Below are 22,832 nucleotides of genomic sequence, written 5' to 3'. Positions count from 1 at the left end.
ACGTTTCCCAGATTGTATCCCCATCGTTAAGCAACACATGGCCGGGCGCCATGGCTCACGCCTGTCATCCCAGCACTTTGGGAGGCCGAAGCGGGCAGGTCACCTGAGGTCAGGAGTTTGAGACCAGCCTGGCCAACATGGCGACAACTCATCTAAACTAAAAATACAAAAAATTAGCTGGGCGTGGTGGCGGGTGCCTGTAATGCCAGGTACTCAGGAGGCTGAGGCAGGAGAATCGCTTGAACCTGGGAGGTGGAGGTTGCAGTGAGCCGAGATTGCGCCATTGCACTGCAGGCTGGGCGACGAGAGGGAAACTCCATCTCAAAAAAAAAAAAAGAAAGAAAGAAAAAAATGACACATGACTGTATTTTCATCCGGAATGTTCCAATACTGGGTACCCCGGACAGGGCTTTTGAGACATACTCCACAGAATCATATCTTGACCTTTAGACATCAAGTTGTGGAAGACTCCTGTCAAACAGTTAATTTCCATGTCAAGTCAATGCCCCAGAAAGAAAAAGATAGCTATAGGCCAGGTGCGGTGGCTGATGCCTGTAATCCCAGCACTTTGGGAGGCTGAGGCGGGTGGATCACGAGGTCAGGAGTTCAAGACCAGCCTGGCCAAGAAGGTGAAACCCCGTCTCTACTAAAAATACAGAAATTAGCCGGGCGTGGTGGTGGGCTCCTGTAATCTCAGCTACTCGGGAGGCTGAGGCAGGAGAATGGCGTGAACCCAGGAGGCGGAGGTTGCAGTGAACCGAGATCGCACCACTGCACTCCAGCCTGGGAGACAGAGCAAGACTCTGTCTCAAAAAAAAGAAAAGAAAAAAACATAGCTACCTCTTCAAGGTCTTAGCCTGTCTTCCTACGATGCTGCTTTTTACCCTTCTCAATGTATAAACATGTAACATCTAGGCAATATAATCTCACAATTTTTCCTGGTTGAGAGCCAAGCCTCCTTCCCCCATCTCCTGGGTTGGCCTTAAAGTAACCCAGACCACAGATTGGAATATAAATGACTTTCATGTGGCTTCACTTTCTTCTTTGACCTTCAGGTATCCTGACCCAGGCAAGCAGATTTTAAAGCTCATTTCTAGCAAAAGTCCTGCTTCGTTGAAAGCTCCAGCACCCTCTTTCTAAAGGATAAGGGAGATGGAGCTGGTGAAGTGTTCGTAGCAACCTTCAAAAAAACGGAAATGAATTGATCCAATTCGGTTTCTTCATTTTCTGCAAGTCTTTGAAATTCTAGCCGTGGAAATTTTTATAAGTGGCAAAGCAGGGTAAAAAAATACAGCAGTCGATGTTTTAGAATTCAGGGCCTCCAAGGAGACAGCATAAATTGCGGTGCGCCCTTCCTGTGGCTGGAGGAAGTCGTAAAAGTGTCCCGGATGATTGACAGCACTCAGGCAGCTGCCAACAGTACAAGGATTGCTTACAGAATATGCCTTAGGTGTTAGGACAGACGGCTCATGGTTAAGTTATATACGCAGAATAATTCCCCTGCAGAAGTGACAGAAAGAGTCACCAGGCAGGACTAACGGCAGCTTTCTGCTTGGAAAGGGGTGAATGAAGCATTAATATATCAAAGGAATGGATGCATTTCAGAGAGTGTATAAACTACCCGCCGGAGGCCAGGACGGAGCAGTAAACAGCAGCAAGTGGACAGGCACCTAGACCTCGGCTTTTTCACAAATTCCTTTCATGAATGTGTAAAAATGTGTAACGTTTGTGGGATGACATGATTGGCTACTCAAAGTATCTGCCGTCTGGGGAGTGTTGGTGTTTGGGGCTGGATGATTGTCTATGGTGGGGCCATCCTGTGCACTAGAGGGCATTTACCAACATCCCTGGTGGCCTCTACCCAGGAGAAGCCAGAAGCACACCCTCCACCCCGGAGTCAAGATGACCAAATATGTCTCCAGACATCAGCAAGGGTCCTGTGGGAAGTACAGTTGTGCCTGGTTGCAAACCACTGCCATAGCTGATGGATGGATTAGAGATAGATGATAGATAGATAGATAGATAGATAGATAGATAGATAGAAGGATGGGTAGATAGGCAGGTAGATAGATGATAGATGGATTAGAGACAGATGGATGTGTAGATAGGTAGGTAGACAGATGATGGATGGATAGATACATGATAGAGAAATGGATGGATGGATGGGTACGTAGGTGGATAAATAGATATAGATAGGGAGATAGATAAATAGATAGATGACAGCTAGCTAGATAAATAAATACAGAGTAGATAGATGGATAGACAGATTATATAGATGGATGGATGGATCCATGGATGGATTGATGGATACCCAGATAGATAAATAGATAGATGATAGCAAGATAGATAGATAAATACATAGAGTAGATAAATAGGTGGATAGATAGATAGGTGGGTGGGTGGGTGGGTGGATGGATGGATGGATGGATGGATGGATGGCTGGGTGGGTAGATTGATGGATAGATACACAGATACCTAGGTAATAGATAGAAGACAGAGGTTTCCCAGCCTGTCTTCTCTATCATTGAGTGCCAATAGGCAGGAAGCTGGGCATCTCTCTTGGTGTCACATACAGAGGCACAGATGGGTACATGATAGATAGATGTGTAGATAGATAGATGATAGATAGATGATAAATAGACTAGATACATAGATGATAGATGGATGGATTGATAGATGATGGATGGATGGATAGACAGATACATGATGGATGCATGGATGGATGGACTAGATAGATGGATGGGTAGATAGATTGATTAGAGAGAGGTTAAGGAAAAGAGAACTATAGATTGATACACAGAGAGATGGGTGAAGGAAGGAAGGAGGGGAAAAGGGAGAAGAGAGAAGGAGCAATGTGAGAGAGAGAGTCAGTCATGCTAACAGTCTTTTTCAGCCTCAGTGCTGCCGATATTTGGCGGTGCATGACTCTCTGTGGTGGGGCCGTCCATCCTGTGCACTGTTGGGTGTTGAGCAGCGTCCCCGAGGTCCACCCACCAGGGGCCAGGAGCACCTACCTCCTCCACCTCCCTTGTGACAACTGAAAATGTCGGCAGACATTTCCAGATAAGCCCTGGGAGGTCCGAATCACTCCCTTTGAAGAACCAACCATGACAGACATTTAAAACTATATGCGCAAGATTTTAGACTTGCTTAACTACAGAATACATTAAAATTCCAAGTGAGTTATCAGTCTCTTCCAGACCAAAACAAGAAAAGAAAGAAAACACCCCTGAGATCCACAGCAGCCCCTGAGCACCACTGCTTCATCTTCAAAGGAGAGGTTTCTCCCTGTCCAAGTGCGGAGGGGCAGGAATCTGGGTATCTCCCAGGGTCTGGGATGCAGAGGCGTAGAGGAGAAGCTGGTGCGTGTGAACATCCCACCGGCCTCCACCTGCTAGCATCCATGCTGGCCGGGATCCACCATCCCTCTCTAAGAAGCAGTTCCCACATCTGCATAGAGCCAATTCCATACCTACTCTGGGGAAAGTGACTTGGGGATGGAAGACATCAGGGCTGGCCTTTGTCAAGCACCCAGTGACAATGACATGCCTGGCCTTTCTCCAATCAAAACATTTCGGCAGCACTTTCAGCTCAATTCTGGAGCTAGATTCTGCTAGATTCAGCTAGATTCTCAGCTAGATTCTGGACCAGTCGGTGAGAGTTAGGTGTGGGGTGCTGGCCACACCTGCAGGCTCCCAGGTTTGGTGCACACCTTTGTGAGCAAAGCATTCTAGCCTGTACCCCAGTGCAAATCTGCAGGTGTGCAGATGTTATACGTGCCCATTATGGATGCCCCTGATGCTGCACCACACATAGATAAACCTTTTAAAACCATGACATATAAAGAAATGCAGACAGCACTTCCAATATTTAGTTCCTAACCCTAAGGCTGACTTTGTGTGCTCTCTCTCAAGTAGCACGTTTTGAATGCAGGTGTATTTTTAATTAAAAAATGAATTATGATAAAATATGCATAGCATCAAATTTACCATTGTAACTTTTTTTTTTTTTTTGAGACAGAGTCTTGCTCTGTCACCCAGGCTGGAGTGCAGTGGCACAATCTCGGCTCACTACAACCTCTGCCTCCCGGGTTCAAACAATTCTCTTGCCTCCGCCTCCCGAGTAGCTGGGATTACAGGCACCATTTTTAGTAGAGACAAGGTTTCACCCTGTTGGCCAGGCTGGTCTCGAACTCCTGACTTCAGGTGATCCACCTGCCTTGGCCTCCCAAAGTGCTGGGATTCCAGGCAGGAGCCACTGCACCTGGCCCATTCGACTTTCTTTCTTTTGGTCCCAATGTGATGGCTCTGAGGACCTCATTCAAGCGGTATCATAGAGTATTTTTCCTTTTTAGGACTGGTTTCTTTTACTCAGCATAATGTCCTCATGGTTTGTCAGTGCTTGACCAGAGTTTCTGTCCTTTTTAAAGGCTGAATAATATTCCACCGTATAGACAGACCACATTTTGCTTACCTATTTATCTGCCAATGACCACTTAGGGGGCCTTCCACGTTGGGGCTATGGTAACACTGCTATGAACACAGGTGTGCGAATATTGGTTCAAGTCCCAATTTGAGGGAGGGGGTGCATAGACCCAGAAGTGCATTTGCTGGATCCTGTGGGAATCCCATCTTCAACCTTTTAAGGTTGATGTTGTTAGTCTGTTGAAACGCCAAGAACAACCTTCCTGGGACTGGCAGAGGGCAGGTAATTGCAAGCCCTTGTCTTGTGCTACAAGACAAGCCTGCACTCTTTCAGTATGCCATTCTCTGTTGTTTGGTGCACAGTCATACATTTTAATACATGTATGCATTCAGGTACCCAAGACCCCATCAGGATTCAGAACAAGTCCATGACTGCAGAGAATTCCCTCACCTTGCCCATCCACAGGCAACCCCAATCCTCAGCCCTAACCTCTGGCAAGCACTGGTCTGTTTTTTGTCTCTGTATTTGCCGGGTCCACAAAGTCATATACATGCCTTCATGCAGTAAGTACCCCTTGGAAAGTGGCTTCTTTCACTTCGTGATATGCATTCGAGATGCAGTTAAGTTTTTTTTGTTGTTGTTGTTGTTTGTTTTTTGTTTTTTACTTTAAGTTCTGGGATACATGTGCAGAACGTGGAGGTTTGTTGCGTAGGTATACATGTGCCATGGTGGTTTGCTGTACCCATCAATCCGTCATCTAGGTTTTAAGCCCTACATGCATTAGGCATTTGTCCTAATGCTCTCCCTCCCCTTGCCCCCCAACCCCCAGCAGGCCCCAGTGTGTGATGTTCCCCTCCTTGCGTCCATGTGTTCTCGTTTTTCAACTCCCATTTATGAGTGAGAACATGAGGTGTTTGGTTTTCTGTTCTTGTGTTAGTTTGCTGAGAATGATGGTGTCCAGCTTCATCCCTGTCCCTGCAAAGGACATGAACTCATCCTTTTTTATGACTGCATAGTATTCCATGGTGTCTATGTGCCACATTTTCTTTATTCAGTCTATCATTGATGGGCATTTGGGTTGGTTCCAAGTCTTTGCTATTGTGAATAGTGCTGCAGTAAACATATGTGTGCATGCGTTTTTATAGTAAAATGATTTATAATCCTTTGGGTAGATACACAGTAATAGGATTGCTGCGTCAAATAGTATTTCTGGTTCTAGATCCTTGAGGAATCGCCACACTGTCTTCCACAATGGTTGAACTAATTTACATGTCCAGCAACAGTGTAAAAGCATTCCTATTTCTCTACAGCCTTGCCAGCATCTGTTTTTTCCTGATTTTTTAATAATTGCCATTCTAACGGGCCTGAGATGGTATCTCATTGTGGTTTTGATTTGCATTTCTCTAATAACCAGGGATGATTAGCTTTTTTTTTCATATGTTTGTTGGCCGCACAGGCAACCTACAGAATGGGAGAAAATTTCTGCAATCTATCCACCTGACAAAGGTATAATATCCAGAATCTACAAGGAACTTAAATAAATTTACAACAACAACAAAAAATAAACAACCCCATCAAAAAGTGGGCAAAGGGTAGGAACAGACACTTCTCAAAAGATGCAGCCAAGTTTTTACCTGAAACAACGGTCCACTCCTTTTTCTTGCCTTCCTGTGGATGGGAAGATATTCCTTTTGGAAAGAAGGAGATGGTGTTTGGACCCACGAGTGCTTAGAAAAATTGCACACTGCTTTTACTCTGCTAAATGAACGCCAACTCCAAGGAAGTCTCTCTCCTTTCTTTACCCCTGCCTCAGGTCACTGGTTGCTTTTTCCTTATTTTCCCATCTAAGATTCTTGCCTCGTGTTTATGTGGACTCGATTGGAAAGACAGAGAAGAAAATATATCCTAGGGTGTGTCCACAGACATAGCACCTAGAAGATAGAAGACAGTTGCAATTACCTACCCTCTACAATTCCCAGAAAGGTGGTTCTTAGCGTTTTCAACAGAGTAACCACATCAACCTATTCATACCCTGCCATTCCTCTATCTATAACCAAATGGGACATTGGATGCTCAAAACCATTATTAATAAAAATTATGTCGGGTGCGGTGCCTTACACCTATAATCCCAGAACTTTGGGAGGCTGAGGCAGGTAGATCACAAGGTCAGGAGTTCAAGACCAGCCTGGCCAAGATGGTGAAACCCCATCTCTACTAAAAATACAAAAATTAGCCAGGTGTGGTGGTGGATGCCTGTAGTCCCAGCTACTTGGGAGGCTGAGGCAGGAGAATCACTTGAACCCGGGAGGCGGAGGTTGTAGCCAGCCGAAATTGCACCACTGCACTCCAGCCTGGTGACAGAGTGAGACTCCATCTCAAAAAAAAAAAAAAAATGCATTCCGTAGCAGACAGAAATGGTCAGAAAATGGGGTCTCCCTTACAGGCTCCAGAAGGAACCAGCCATGCCAATACCTGGATTTTACCCCGGGGAGACCCATTTCGGAGTTCTGACCTCTAGGACTGCAAGATCATCTATTGGTGTTGCTTGAAGTCACCTAAAGCAGTTTAGTGCTGTGGGCATTTGTCACAGCAGTCACTGGACGTGCACCTGCCTCCCAAATCCCACCCTGCCCAGGTGGCTGTAATGCACGTTTAAGAGGCTCCGTTTTGTAGAGACAGGGTCTTGCTGTATTGCCCAGGCTGGTCTCAAACTCCTGGGCCCAAGCAGTCCTCCAAATGGGCTCATCCAGTTTAGAAGAAATTGCCCCACACGCCGGACATTTCTTACTATGGCCTGAGTTTCTCCTTGTCCTTAATATGGTCCAGCACTGAAATCTATCAGGACACAAACACACAAGATCTCCTTGCATGTAAGGAGAGCTCGCAAAACAGTCTGTTGGTGAAAATCAGCTGCGCCCCCGCTCTGCATTTTCCTGCTCCTCTCTTTCCCTCCCTTGCTGTGATGATTCCTCTCCCCTCCTTCCCCGCGGCTCTCCTTGGATTTCCATTTCAAATCCCTTCCAATTTCATATCAGCTGCCCCGCAGTGTTTGCCGGTCCCTCGGAAATTAATTTAGCGACTTTGACATGGACATATCATTTCTAACTTCAAAGTCCCGGACGCTTGGGTTGAGCCTCTGTCCAAGGGCACAGACACGGAGCCTGCAGTCAGAGCCCTGCCCCTCCAGGCGTTTGCTGCAAACCACATTAGTCACTGACACCCCGACCTGCCTCCCAAGCAGAGGTTTTAGCGCTGTCCTTTGAAAATTCCCCAAGTCACTGTAGATATCAGGATCTGTCAGTATGAATGATAAGCTAGAGAGAAAAACAAAACAAAAAGAAAAGCAAAGGAAAAAGAAGGGCCTTCCTATAAAATTAAATAAAACCTTACAATTTACATGCAATAGCTCCAGGTAAAGGCGTGTGCACCCGTGGATCTGTAACAGCTTATCCAACTCTGCATAGGATCTCATTTATAAGGGAAAGCTGGGTGGGGTAGAGGGGGCTTAAGCGATCACTTTCAGCCCTTCCTCCCTCAAAGCTTAGGAGTGGAGACTGCTTCCATCCTGAAGCCATCCACACAATACATTTTGAAGTGGTGTATTTTTGTAAAAGGTCAGGGTTCTGCAGGAAGTACTGCTGGATAAGTCACGCGCGCCCGTGAAGGGACCACCAAACAGGCTTTGTGTGAGCAATAAAGCTGTGTATTCACTTGAGTGCAAGTGGGCTGAGTCCGAAAAGACAGTCAGCGAAGGGAGATGGGGAAGGTGTGGCTTTACAGGAGCTGGGTAGGTAATGGAAAATTACAGCAAAAGGTGGTTATCTATTGTCAGCAGAAGAGGGGGTTACAAGGTGCATGGTGGAGAGATCATAAGACTGATTGTCCAGAAGAAGAATGTCACAGAATTGATTGATGAGCTAAACTGGGGCAGGGACAAGTCACAATAGTAAAATATTGTAATTTTAGTTAATCAGTTAAGGCAGGAACTGGCTGTTTTACTTCTTTGTAGTTTTTTTCTTTGGCTGCTCCAGAATTCTTGGCTCCTGCAGGCCACCTGGATGTATATGTGCAGGTCACAGGGGTGATAATGGCTGAGCTTCAGCTCAGAGGCCTGACAGGTTAAGATCCCACAGTGGGGTCCCACTTGCCCGGAAATGGTACGTTCCACCCAAGGTGGTGACCCACTTGCCCAGGAATGGTACATTCCACCAAAGGCCGTGACCCACTTGTCCGGAAATGGTACCTTCCATTGAAGGCGGTGACCCATTTGCCCGGAAATGGTACCTTCCACTGAAGGCGGTGACCCACTTGCCCGGAAATGGTACCTTCCACCAAAGGCAGTGACCCACTTACCCGGAAATGGTACCTTCCATTGAAGGCGGTGACCCACTTGCCGGAAATGGTACCTTCCATTGAAGGCGGTGACCCACTTGCCCGGAAATGGTACCTTCCACCAAAGGCAGTGACCCATTTGCCCGGAAATGGTACCTTCCATTGAAGGCGGTGACCCACTTGCCGGAAATGGTACCTTCCATTGAAGGCGGTGACCCACTTGCCCGGAAATGGTACCTTCCACCAAAGGCAGTGACCCATTTGCCCGGAAATGGTACCTTCCATTGAAGGCGGTGAGCCACTTGCCGGGAATGGTACCTTCCACCGAAGGCGGTGACCCACTTGCCCGGAAATGGTACCTTCCACCGAAGGCGGTGACTCCAAGGTCATGGGGATTGTAAGTTGAGCCTTTGAGACACAGAGGCTGATTCGATAACAGTTTTGTGCTGAAACTTCCACTTTCAGGAGGGGTATCACCAAGTTTGCTGTTTTTGCATCAAACATTGAGTCTCTTAAGATGCTTTCATTTTCTGAAACGTTTCTGAGCCTCAGCACTGCTGGCATGTGTGAGCTGGAGGATTCTCCTGGGGCGGGGCGGGGCTGTCCTCTTCACCTTAGTGTGTTGAGCAGCGCCCCTGGGCTCCACCCACCAGATACCAGGAGCACCCCCACAGTTGTGATAACCAAAGCTGTCCTCAGATACAACACAGTGACCCCAGGGGAGAAAAATCACCTCGAATTGAAAACCACTGTCATCGACAGATAAATGATAGTGATAGCTGGGTAGATATAGATAGATGATACACAGATAGATAAAGATTATTGATAAAGAGATACAGAGAGGCTAAATGATAGATAGATGCTGGATAGATGATAGAGACACAGATGATAAACAGGATAGATAGCTACATAGGATATGATAGATTGAAAGAAGGACAGATGATTGATAGATTGATAGATGATTGATAGTTAAATAGATAGAATCTCTTATGCCCAGCCATTACCTTGATGTCAGGGTTTCTCAACTTCAGCACCGCTGACATTTCAGACTGGAGGACTGTCTGTGGTGGGGCCATCCTGGGCACTGTAAGGTGTTGAGCAGCGTACCTGGGATCCACACACCAGAGGCCAGGATCTCCTCCATCAGGTGGTGACAACCAAAGATGCCCTCAGATGTTAGGCAGTATGTCCTCAAGGGCAGAATTTTCCTTGGTTGCAAACAACTGCCACAGATAGATAGATGGGCAGATGGATGGATAGATGGATGGATGGATGGATGGATGGATAGATAGATAGAAAGATGGGTAGATGGATGGATAGATGGATGGATGGATAGATAGATAGATAGATGGGTAGATGGGTGGATGGATAGATAGATGGCTGGATAGATAGATACATGATGGGTGGATGCATGATTGGTGGACGGGTAGATGGATGGATAGATAGATAATAGGTGGATGGATGGATAGATACATGATGGGTGGATGGATGATAGGTGGACAGGTAGATGGATGGATGGATGGATGGATAGATAGATAGATAGAAAGATGGGTAGATGGATGGATAGATGGATGGATGGATGGATAGATAGATAGATAGATAGATAGATAGGTAGATGGGTGGATGGATAGATAGATGGCTGGATAGATAGATACATGATAGGTGGGTGGATGCATGATTGGTGGACGGGTAGATGGATGGATGGATAGATAATGGGTGGATGGATGGATAGATACATGATGGATAGGTGGATGGATAGATACATGATAGGTGGATGGATAGATAGGTGGATGGGTAGATGGATGGATGGATGGATGGATAGACACATGACAGGTGGGTGAATGGATAGATAGGTGGATGGGTAGATGGATGGATGGATGGATGATAGGTGGGTGGATGGATGCATAGGTAGGTGATAGATGGATAGATAGATGATGGTGATGATATAGTTAGACACATGATGATGATAACAGATGATAGATGATGGTTAGATAGATGATAATGATAGATCGATAGATAGATAATAGATAGACAAAGAAAATTGATAGGTAGATACAGATGGATGCTAGGTGATGGCCAGATGAGACATAAACAGACAGAGCCTCTCATGCTAAACCAGAGTTTCTTGACCTCAACACCATTGCCATGTGGGATGGATAATTAAGAGGCTGTGCTGTACAGCATCCCTGGTCTCCACCCACTAGATGCCCATAGCATCCCTACCTTGTTATGACCACCAAAAATGTCCCTAGATATTGCGAAGTGTCGTGGCGTTGGGGGAGGCGGGGTGGCAGTTAGGGAACAGAACCACTCCCAGATGAGAATCACTGCTATAGAATGAGGTATTCTTTGCATGTAAAAAATATCAGAACGACTCCCCTGACCATAACATACCAGACACACACACACACACACACACACACACACACACACACCTGTCTACACCATGGTGCTGACCCCTAGCTCTGCATCAGGTGCAAAGCAGAGATCTGCATGCATTCTGGTCACGTTCCAGCAGGCACTAAGTCTGTCCTTCCCACCTCCAGGACCAGAGGTACCGCTCCTAGGGATTTAAATCTGTCAGTGTGAATCATCGCAGAGACACCAAAGCCGCAGCATCGGGCAGCATTCAGGGATGAGGCACGGTCATGCACATAGATACAGGAAATGATCCCAGAGGATCTGGGGACGTCCAGCACCCCAGTACTGAGAAGGAGGCTGCCACCGTGGTGCCTTCCGTGAAGCATAGAGCTGCAGGTCCATGCTACGTCTATGCAATAGATACATAATATGTAATATGTAATACATAATGCAGGTCCATGCTACATCTGTGCAATAGATACAGAATACATAATGGAATACATAATGGAAGTGCATGCTATGTCTATGCAATAGGTACATAATATGTAATGCAAATGCATGCTACGTCTATGCAAGAGACACATAATACATAAAGCAGGTCCATGCTACGTCTATGCAAGAGACACATAATACATAAAGCAGGTCCATGCTACATCTATGCAAGAGACACATAATACATAAAGCAGGTCCATGCTACGTCTATGCAATAGGTACATAATATGTAATGCAAATGCATGCTACGTCTATGCAAGAGACACATAATACATAAAGCAGGTCCATGCTACGTCTATGCAAGAGACACATAATACATAAAGCAGGTCCATGCTACATCTATGCAAGAGACACATAATACATAAAGCAGGTCCATGCTACGTCTATGCAATAGGTACATAATATGTAATGCAAATGCATGCTACGTCTATGCAAGAGACACATAATACATAAAGCAGGTCCATGCTACGTCTATGCAAGAGACACATAATACATAAAGCAGGTCCATGCTACGTCTATGCAATAGGTACATAATACATAATGCAAGAGACACATAATACATAAAGCAGGTCCATGCTACGTCTATGCAAGAGACACATAATACATAAAGCAGGTCCATGCTACGTCTATGCAATAGGTACATAATACACAATGCAAGCCCATGCTACCTCTGTGAAAGAGCTTCACTTGGCTGTGTTAATCCCACACGTCTTCAATTTTCAGGCAACGTGAGCTTAAAGGAGGGCATTCTGGGAATGGAGGCTTGCATGTAGAGAATGTTCAGTTTCTTTTACTCCTGGGTGTGATTTGGGCTGACCCCTGAATTCCAGACATTCCTCAGTTTAAGAGCAGAGCACAACTTGGTCGTCCTAGAGAGGGAAGAATTTGGCATTTGCCTAACAGATAAGGCAGATAATACAGAGACTGTTTCACCAAGACGTCCTGTGGTGAACAGCGGGTTCTGAGAAGCTTCAGGACAAAAGACTGAGAGGGAATCATGCAGAGACGCCACTAAGCTCTTATTTTTTTATTTTCCAACTTCCTCCTTTTCTTTGCTGGAGGCGATCTGGAGACAATCTGCTACACAAAGACAGTAAGAACTCAAAGAAAAGAAAAAGGCAGGATCTCAGCTCCTTATTCAGACAGAGGAATGCAGTTGGATAAAAATTACTGTACTTGGCCAGGCACGGGCACAGTGACTCACCCCTGTAATCCCAGCACTTTGGGAGGCTGAGGCAGCCAGATCACGAAGTCGGAAGTTCAAGACCAGCCTAGCCAACATGGCGAAACCCCATTGCTACTAAAAATACAAAAATTAGCCAGGCGTGGTGGCACACTCCTGTAATCCCAGTTACTCGGGAGGCTGAGGCAGGAGAATTGCTTGAACCCAGGAGGCAGAGGTTGCAGTGAGCCGAGATTGCACCGCTGCATTCTAGCCTGGGCAACAGAATGAGACTCCGTCTCAAAAAACAAACACAAAAAAACTGTAATTCATGGTGCTTACAGTGTTGGCCCAGGGCTGATGCTTTAAACCCTAAAGTCACCCCTAGGACAACAAATCACCCTACTTACAGCCTCTGCTTCCCATTAAATTCTCCTTCTCCAAACCTCATGTCTCCTGTTTTCTCGTGAGAAATACTAAGAATTAATTGAGAAGATCCATGAATGTACTTAATGATGAATTTATTCTTCCCACAAATATTGTCAACTCTGAGCCAGATACTGGTTTTTCACCTGAAATGGAGCCAGGATTAAAAGGGAGAGAGGCAATGGGAAAGGAAATCTAGACACAGATATGAAACAGGAGTGGAAATGGACCTAGGTACAGATACAGATATGGGCATAGATACATAGATATAGAGAGACAGAGGCATAGAGATGAATACGGAAACAGGTGTAAAATAGATACGGTCATAGATTCAGATATAGAAAGAGACACAGACATGGATATAGATACAGAATTGGGTCTGGATACAGATGTACATAGATACATAGGTACATAAGATTTATAGATTTGATGATTGATGATAGATAGATGATATAGTTACATAATAGCTAAACTAGATAACCGATGCACAACAGAGAAATAACAGATGATATACATAGATAATAGATGATTGATAGTCATAGATAAGAGATAGATTAGCCGGGTGCAGTGGCTCACGCCTGTCATCCCAGCATTTTGGGAGGCTGAGGCAGGCGGATCATGAGTTCAGGAGTTCAAGACCAGCCTGGCCAACATGGTGCAATCCTGTCTCTACTAAAGATACAAAAAATTAGCTGGACATAGTGGCGCGCACCTGTAATCCCAGCTACTCGGGAAGCTGAGGCAGGAGAAGCGCTTCAACCAGGGAGGCGGAGGTTGCAGTGAGCCAAGATCGCACCATTGTACTCCAGCCTGGGTGACAGAGCAAGACTCCGTCTCAGAAAAAAAAAAAAAAAAAAATAGATTAGATGATTGACAGATAATAGATAACAGGTAGTTAGATATGCATAGATTAGATAGACAGGCAATAGATGACAGATGGATATAAATAATAGACAAATAGATTTGATGACATAATACATAAGCATATTAGATTAATAACTAGATAATAGATACAGATCCATTGATTGACATTAGATAGATTAGATAGATAATTTAGAGATACAGAGAGACAGATAATAGATGAGATACCTAGATGATAAATAGATGATGGATAGATATATAGATAGATGATAGACGGATAGATATACATAGACAGATGATAGATATAGATAGGCAGACAGATGATAGATAGAGATAGGCAGATGATAGATAAGTAGATTTAGATAGGCAGACCGATGATAGATAGATAGATAGATACATAGAGATAGGCAGACAGATAAAAGATAGATAGATAGATGATAGATATAGATAGGCAGACAGATGATAGATAAGTAGATTTAGATAGGCAGACAGACTGATGATAGATAGATAGATATAGGCAGACAGACAGATAAAAGATAGATGATAGATAGATATAGATAGGCAGACAGATGATAGATAGCTAGATAGAGATAGATAGATATAGATAGGCAGATAGATGATAGATGGATAGATATAGATAGGCAGACATGATAGATATAGATAGGCAGACAGATGATAGAGATAGATAGATGGGCAGACAGATATAGGTAGATAGGCAGACAGACAGATGATAGATGAGCTACATAGATGATAAGATGGATAGACAGATAATGGAGAGATGATGCATAGACAGATACATACATAGATGACGATAGGCAGATAGATACAGATAGGCAGATAAAGGATAGATGGGCTACATAATTGATAGGTGATAGATAATAGATGATGCATAGATAGATGATGGAGAGATATATAGATGATAATAGGCAGATAGACGATAGATCGATAGATACATAGATGATGCATAGAGAGTTCATGGATAGATAGCTATGTAGATAGATGATAGAGAAATAGATGGATAGATAATGCATAGCTAGATAGGTAGTCAGATACGTAGGTAAATAGATAAATGGATAGACAGGTAGATGGATAGATACAGGTGTAAATGCAGGTAGATGTGAGTGTGGATGTGGAATTAGACGGAGGCATAGTCGCAGACATGAATATAGCCAGAGAATGTTGAGAGCCAAGAAGAAAGCTGAAGGAAGGTACCGGAGAGAAGCTTCTAGAGAGTGGTGAGAGAAGGTGAGGGAAGGGTTGACCCTGAAGCCAAAGACCCTCTTGATGAGAAGGTGAGGGCCACACGGATATGGGGGTGGTGAGAGGAGAGTACTCCAATCAGAGGGAACAGCACACACAAAGACCCCGAGGCAAGAACTGACGTAGCGATTCCAGGAGCGAGGGAGGGCACTGTGGCCAAATCCAAGAGTCACCCCTGCATGTCAGGGCCCTGGGCTGAATTTCTTTCCAGGAGCCGGGGGAGGCAGAGGTGCTGGAGCAGTGGACTGACATTGCCCAAGCTGGACAGGGCATCTAAGCATCTGGGAATTGAGGGTAACACGAGGCATGAACAGTGAGGAAGGAAAGGCAAACTGTTGGGGTGCGGCTGAGAGTAGAGAGACCAGATAAAAAGGAGGGAAGGGCCGGGCACGGTGGTTTATGCCTGTAATCCCAGCACTTTGGGAGGCCGAGGCGGGTGGATCACAAGGTCAGGGTGTAGCAGGACGAGCCTCAGACAAAACCTCTCAGACACCGAGTTGCAGAAGGAAGGGCTTTATTCAGCTGGGAGCATCGGCAAGCTACTGCCTTAAAATCTGAGCTCTCCGAATGCACAATTTCTGTCCCTTTTAAGGGCTCACAACACTAAAGATTTTACATGAAAGGGTCATGATTGATTTGAGCAGGCAAGGGGTACGTGACAGGGGCTGCGTGCACCTGTGGTCAGAGAGAAACAGAACGGGCAGGGAGTTTCACAGTGTTCTTCTATACGATGTCTGGAATCTATGAATAACATCAGTTTCTAAGTTGCGAGTTGATTTTTAACTACTGGGTTTAGGGCAGGCAGGCCCAGGCCTGGTTTTGGGCCTGGCGCCGGGCTGCCTGTCTTTGGTTTTACTTCTTTGTTGTTTCTTCTTAAAACAGGTGCTGAGTATATAAAACAATATGAGAGGGTCTCTCTCTTCCTTCAAGGAGATCGAGACCATCCTGGCCAACATGGTGAAACCCTGTTTCTACCAAAAATACAAAAATTAGCCAGGCGGGGTGGCGGGTGCCTGTAGTCCCAGCTACTCAGGAGGCTGAGGCAGGAGAATCGCTTGAACCCAGAAGACGAAGGTTGCAGTGAGCTGAGATCGTGCCGCTGCACTCCAGCCTGGTGACAGAGAGAGACTCCATCTCAAAAAAAAAAAAAAAAAAAAAAAGGGAACTTGGTTGCTTAGGGGAGGGAACAGAAATTGGAGCCCCGTGGCTGAGTCTTTCGACCACCCTGGGGGCACCACGCATTTCTGGAGCCTCCAGGCATTTGATGATGACGGAGCTATACAGGATTTGTGTGTGTGTGTGTGGAGCTTCTGACCTCCCTGAAGCTGCAGGGAGTGTCTTACACACAGAAGGGCTTGTTGCCAGCTTGGCATGAGTTCAGATCCCAGTGAGATACATGATAAAATGACCAGCGCAACCTGATACCGTATCAGGTTGGGATGATTTTCTTTTCTTTTCTTGTTTTCTTTCTTTTTTTTTTCTTTTAATTCTACTTTAAGTTCTGGGGTACGTGTGCAGAACGTGCAGGTTTGTTACATAGGCATACACGTGCCATGGTGGTTTGCTGCACCCATCAACCTGTCATCTACATTAGGTATTTGTCCTAATGCTCTCCCTCCCCTAGCCTCCCACCTCCCCAGCAGGCCCTAGTGTGTGATGTTCCCCTCCCTGTATCCATGTGTTCTCATTGTTCAACTCCCACTTATAAGTGAGAACATGCAGTGTTTGGTTTTCTCTTCCTGTGTTGGTTTCTGCAGAATGATGGTTTCCAGCTTCATCCATGTCCCTGCAAAGGACATGAACTCATCCTTTTTTATGGCTGCATAGAATTCCATGCTGTGTATGTGCCACATTTTCTTTATCCAGTCTACCATTGATGGGCATTTGGGTTGGTTCCAAAGTCTTTGCTATTGTGAACAGTGCCACAATAAACATACGTGCGCATGTGTCTTTATAGTAGAATGATTTATAATCCTTTGGGTATATACCCAGTAACGGGATTGATGGGTCAAATGGCATTTCTGGTTCAGCGTCCTTGAGGAATCGCCACAGTGTCTTCCACAATGGTTGAACTAGTTAACACTCCCACCAGCAGTGTAAAAGCGTTCCTGTTTCTCCACATCCAGGCTCGCAGGATGTTCGTTCACAGCTTCCACCTGAAGGACCACGTGGCCTCTCATCAACGATGCGACATCACTAGCCAGAGTTCTCGAAACGGCAACATGCTTGTGGAGGCGTGCAACGCTGCATGAAGGAACCCACAGATGAGGACCGGTGACCTCATTTGGTAACGTGGACAGAAGGTGGCAATGACTTGAGAGGGAGGGCTTCCCTCCACATCGGATAACCGAGGAGCAAAAGATGGAGGAGGAATCCAGCAGTGCAGGATGTCTGCGCCGGAAGGCAGCTTCGGAATCAGCCAGGTCAAGAGACGGTCGACAGAACCACCTAGAGAGAGAAACAAGGTTTAATCACACCTGCTGTTTTCCACCTGCGTGACCCTGCACAGGTTATTAAACCACCCCAGGCACCAGTTTTCCATTCTGTGCTGGGGTAACAACAAATACCCCTAAGTTATGAGAATAAAATCAGAGCAACTGCTCAACATTGTGGTTGCCAGCCAGGCGCGGTGGCTCACGCCTGTCATCCCAGCACTTTGGAAGGCAGACGCAGGTGGCTCACATGAGGTCAGGAGTTCGAGACCAGCCTGACCAACTTGGTGAAACCCTGTCTCTACTAAAAACACACAAATTAGCTGAGCGTGTTGGTGCGTGCCTGTAATCCCAGCTACTCGGGAGGCTGAGACAGGAGAATCGCTTGAACCCAGGAGGCGGAGGTTGCAGTGAGCCGAGATCTTGCCACTGCATTGCAGTCTGGGTGACAGAGCAAGACTCTGTCTCAAACACAAACAAACAAGAAAGATTGTGGTTGCCATGGTCAAATTCTAGTGGAACCTATTCTCTTTAGTGAGACAGAAGCAACAAAAGAGACTGGCTAAGTTATTTGAGATCACAGAGCTGGACTTGGGTCAACACATCCCAAGCCTTTTTGCAAAGTTCAAAGAAGCGTTGTTGCCCCAGACGACACTCTAGGAAAACAGACGCACCACTGGAGCAGAAGTCAGGAGGCAGGAGCTGCTTTGGACCAAAGATGAGGGATTGTATTGTGGTTTTGTTGAATTTCAAGAGGCCAAATATAACCACCCAATTTGTATTATGTTACAGACATCTCAGTGTGCCTCAGGGTGTCTCAGTATGCATGCATGTGTGTGTATGCATCCGTATGTGTGCGTGTTGTTTGTGTGTGTTTGCATGAATTCACACATCTGAATGCACGTATGCGCACATCACTGCATGCCTGCAAATGCATATGTGAATTTGTGTGCATGAAGGTGTGAATGTGTATGCACGATTGTGTGAATGCCTTGTGCATACGCAAATACGCGTTCAATGCAGACATGCATGTGTGCATGTGTGCATGTGTGTGTGCACCGTGCATGCACTGTGAAAGGGTTGCATGTGTATCATGTATGTGTGTATTTCTGTGCATGTGTGTACATGCATGTGTGAATGTGTGTACTTGAGTGGATGCTTGTGTGTGCATGTATGAACGTGTATTCATGGGTATGAGAATGCTTCATGCATGTGTAAATATGTGTGTGGGCTATGCATTTATTGATGTATGTGCATATGTGTGCATGCATGTGTGCCTGCGTGTGCATGAGTGTGAAAAACTGAGTGCACCTGTGTACGTGTGCAGATGCCTCATGTATGTGTGAAAATCTGCACATATATGCAGTGTGTATGTGCATGGGTGTACATACCTATGTGTGAATCGATGTGTGCAATGCATGTATATGCACGTGTGTACATGCAGGTGTGAGTGTATCCGTACATGCGTGTGTATGCCTGGGTTTCAGTGGAATGGGGAAAGCAGGGCTGCAAAGAGGAGAAACACACCCTGACACACAAGAGTTCTCATTTCGGTAGATGAGCTGGCTGTGTATGCAAAGAGGAGAATAGAGGACAAAGACAGGATCAGCATCGTAGCGCTGATGACGACAGCTCTGGACTCCTCTTGATGAGGGCTGTGGCACACATCGAGGGGAGCACTGCTGAAAACAACATAGAATGTGATTTGGACCCAGCATGCAGTCTACAAAGGCCGTGCTGCCAACACGGGGCAGGATTTTGGTTGACAGGTTGGTGTTGGAGATGAAGACCTTCTCCAAAGAGGCTTTCTTGAAATCACAAAAGGAAGGGATCCATGAAGGAGAAGGAGTGCCGAGAGGAAGGGCAGAGACCACAGAGTGCACCTGTGCACGTGTGCAAATGCCTCATGTGTGCGTGAACGCATGTGTGCGTGTGTAAAATGCACATATGCCTTTAGCTGCGTGCGTGTGCAGATGCGTGTGAAAACCTGTGCACACCTGCAATGTATATTTATGTATATGTGTATGCACGAGTGTGAATAGCCGTGTGCATGCGTGACTGTATGTGTATGTGGATGAGCGTGGGAACCCTGAAGGGAGCCTCTCTGCAGTTTCTGGGACACAGTTTGTGGTTAACCTAGGACAAAAAGTCAATAGAGTCCTTTATGGGCTGCTGATGAATCAGGCCTGCTACCAGGAGGGAATGTTTTTTTGTTTTTGTTTTTGTTTTCTGACAGTCTTGCTCTGTCTCCCAGGCTGGAGTGCAGTGGGCCGATCTCGGCTCACTAAAACCTCCGCTTCCCGGGTTCAAGCGATTCTCCTGCCTCAGCCTCCCGAGTAGCTGGGACGACAGGCATCCGCCACCACGCCTGGCGATTTTTTTTTTTTTTTTTTTTAATTTTTAGTAGAGACGGGGTTGTACCATATTGGCCAGGCTGGTCTTGAACTCCTGACCTTGTGATCCGCCCGCCTCGGCCTCCCAAAGAGCTGGGATTACAGGCGTGAGCCACCGCACCCGGCCAGGAAGGATTGTTTTGCACGCCAGGGTTTCTCCTTAGCTTATGATTTCTTCCACCAAATCTGTCCCAACCCTGCTCTATCTGTCCCTACCAGCGGCTGCAGTGTGAGTGAATCCAGGCATGACTGCATGAACACCCAGCTTCCTGTTTGGTCACTTAGTAACCACTAGATGACGTTTACTGAGCTCTTAGCAGGCACATTCTAATCCCCGTAATTTTGTTTACTCCATTGGAGGAGAAACATTGTCTCTTCTCCACTTTCCCAGCTGTAATGCAAACCTTAGCATACAAGAAACAGGCCGGGCGCGGTGGCTCACGCTTGTAATCCCAGCACTTTGGGAGGCCGAGGCGGGCGGATCACGAGGTCAGGAAATCGAGACCACGGTGAAACCCCGTCTCTACTAAAAATACACACAAAAAAAAAAACCCGGCGTGGTGGCAGGTGCCTGTGGTCCCAGCTACTCGGAGAGGCTGAGGCAGGAGAATGGTGTGAACCCGGGAGGCGGAGCTTGCAGTGAGCGGAGATTGCACCACTGCACTCCAGCCTGGGCGACAGAGCAAGACTCTGTCTCAATAAAAAAATAAAATAAAAAAGAAACAGAAGGAGGCATGCTAAAAACTAGAAGTAGGAGGTTAAGGGAAGGGGGGAAAGAGAAAAACCAAAGGATGGGGGTGGGTTCAAACCACATTTTATGCCGCTGGATCGTGTTGTAATATTTCTACATGCTTGGGAATTACAGGCATGCATGGAATAGTATGCAACTGTGAAAAAGGAATGAGATCATGTCTTTTACAGGAATATGGATGGAGCTCGAGGCCATCACCCTTAGCAAACTAATGCAGTAACAGAAAATCAAATACTGCTCTTTGTCACTTATAAGTGGGAGCTAGGCTGGGCGTGGTCACTCAGCCCTGTAATCCCAGCATTTCGGGAGGCCGAGGCAGGTGGATCACGAGGTCAGGAGTTTGAGAGCAGCCTGGCCAACATGGTGAAACCCTATCTCTACTAAAAATACAAAAATTAGCCGGGCGTGGTGGCAGGCACCTGTAATCCCAGCTACTCGGGAGGCTGAGGCAGAAGAATCATTTGAACCCGGGAGGCGGACGTTGCAGTGAGCCAAGATCACGCCATTGCACTCCAGCCTGGGCGACAGGGTGACACTCCGTCTCAAAAAAATAAATAAATGGGAGCTAAATGAGGAGAACTCATGAACACAAAGAAGGGAGCAAGAGACACCTCTACTTGAGGGTGGAGGGTGGGAGGAGGGAGAGGGGCAGAAAAGGTAACTATTGGTACTGGGCTTAATACCTGGGTGATGGAATCATCTGTACAACAAACTCCGGTGACACAAATTGACCTACAACAAACCTGCACGTGTACCCCCAAACCTAAGATAAAAGTTTAAGGGAAAGAATGAAGCAAGCTAAACTTTAGACAACAATAACAGCAACAAGAAAAAGAAGTGACAGGTGTAATTACTTTCATTACTGCCTCAGCCACTTGTGGAAGCATTTTTCCGGTTTCGTGGTATTGTTACATTTACATTTTATGGACAATGTTTTTGTGATGATGGACACACCTGAGCCCCAACACTTGAAAACAAAATTATGTTTTCAGGGCTGGGCGCGGTGGCTCATGCCTGTAATCCCAGCACTTTGGGAGGCCCACGTGGGTGAATGACAAGGTCAGGAGATTGAGACCATCCTGGCTAACGTGGTGAAACTCCGTCTCTACCAAAAATACAAAAGATTAGCCGGGCGTGATGGCTCACACCTGTAATCCCAGCACTTTGGGCGGATCACAAGGTCAGGAGATCGAGACCATCCTGGCTAACACCGTGAAACCCAGTCTCTACTAAAAATACAAAAGATTAGTTGGGCATGGTGGCGGGTGCCTGCAGTCCCAGCTACTTGGGAGGCTGAGGCAGGAGAATGGCGTGAACCCAGGAGGCAGAGCTTGCAGTGAGCTGAGATCGCGCCACTGCCCTCCAGCCTGGGCGACAGAGCGAGACTCCATCTCAAAAAAAAAAAGAAAAATTTGTTTTCAGATCAATTTTTTAAAAAAGAGCTGCCATTTATCAATGGCTTGTTATTGGCCTTAAATTTTGCTAGATACTTACACATATGATTTTACTTGATACCCGTGAACATTTTATGAGGAAAGTTTAATTTTACCCATTTTACAGATGAGAAAATGGGAATAACTGAGTTATTGGCACATGGTCACACACAACCACTGTTGACAGACGTCACGTATCACCTGTTTTTTCTTTTGTAAACAGTAATCCTGGTTCCATTTCTGTAATTATAAACATTAAATCAGTGCTTAGCATATTAATCTCGGCTCCCTCGGCTTCTCAAATTGCTGGAATTACAGGCATGAGCCACTGTGCCTGGCCGGTGTTTTCTTGTTAGTCTTTAAACATTCAACAGAGTACAGAGGGTATAATATGAAACTTTTGGTTTTATGTTTAACTTAAAAGGTAACTTTGGGACCATTTTAGATGCTGGAGGTCATGAACTCACAAAATATTTGTATAAAGAACAAGATAGAAAATATCTC

The 22,832-nt window shown here is 45.9% G+C and overlaps 1 protein-coding gene across 1 annotated transcript in view; it reads left to right on the top strand.

Annotated features, from left to right (window-relative positions):
* DHRSX (dehydrogenase/reductase X-linked) overlaps nucleotides 1-18,544 on the top strand; it is a 342,796-nt gene extending 324,252 nt beyond the window's left edge. The window contains exon 7 of the mRNA XM_063804755.1: nucleotides 17,446-18,544. Within this exon, the coding sequence (XP_063660825.1) occupies nucleotides 17,446-17,571 (126 nt within the window). The 3' untranslated portion in view covers nucleotides 17,572-18,544. The remainder of the gene's footprint in view (nucleotides 1-17,445) is intronic.
* Nucleotides 18,545-22,832: the final 4,288 nt, after the last annotated feature.

This window comes from Pan troglodytes, chromosome X (genome assembly GCF_028858775.2).
Source record: "Pan troglodytes isolate AG18354 chromosome X, NHGRI_mPanTro3-v2.0_pri, whole genome shotgun sequence".
NCBI classification, from domain to species: Eukaryota; Metazoa; Chordata; class Mammalia; order Primates; family Hominidae; genus Pan; species Pan troglodytes.
The sequence above is the reverse complement of the archived record's forward strand: the minus strand, read 5'-3'. Positions and strand labels throughout refer to the sequence as shown.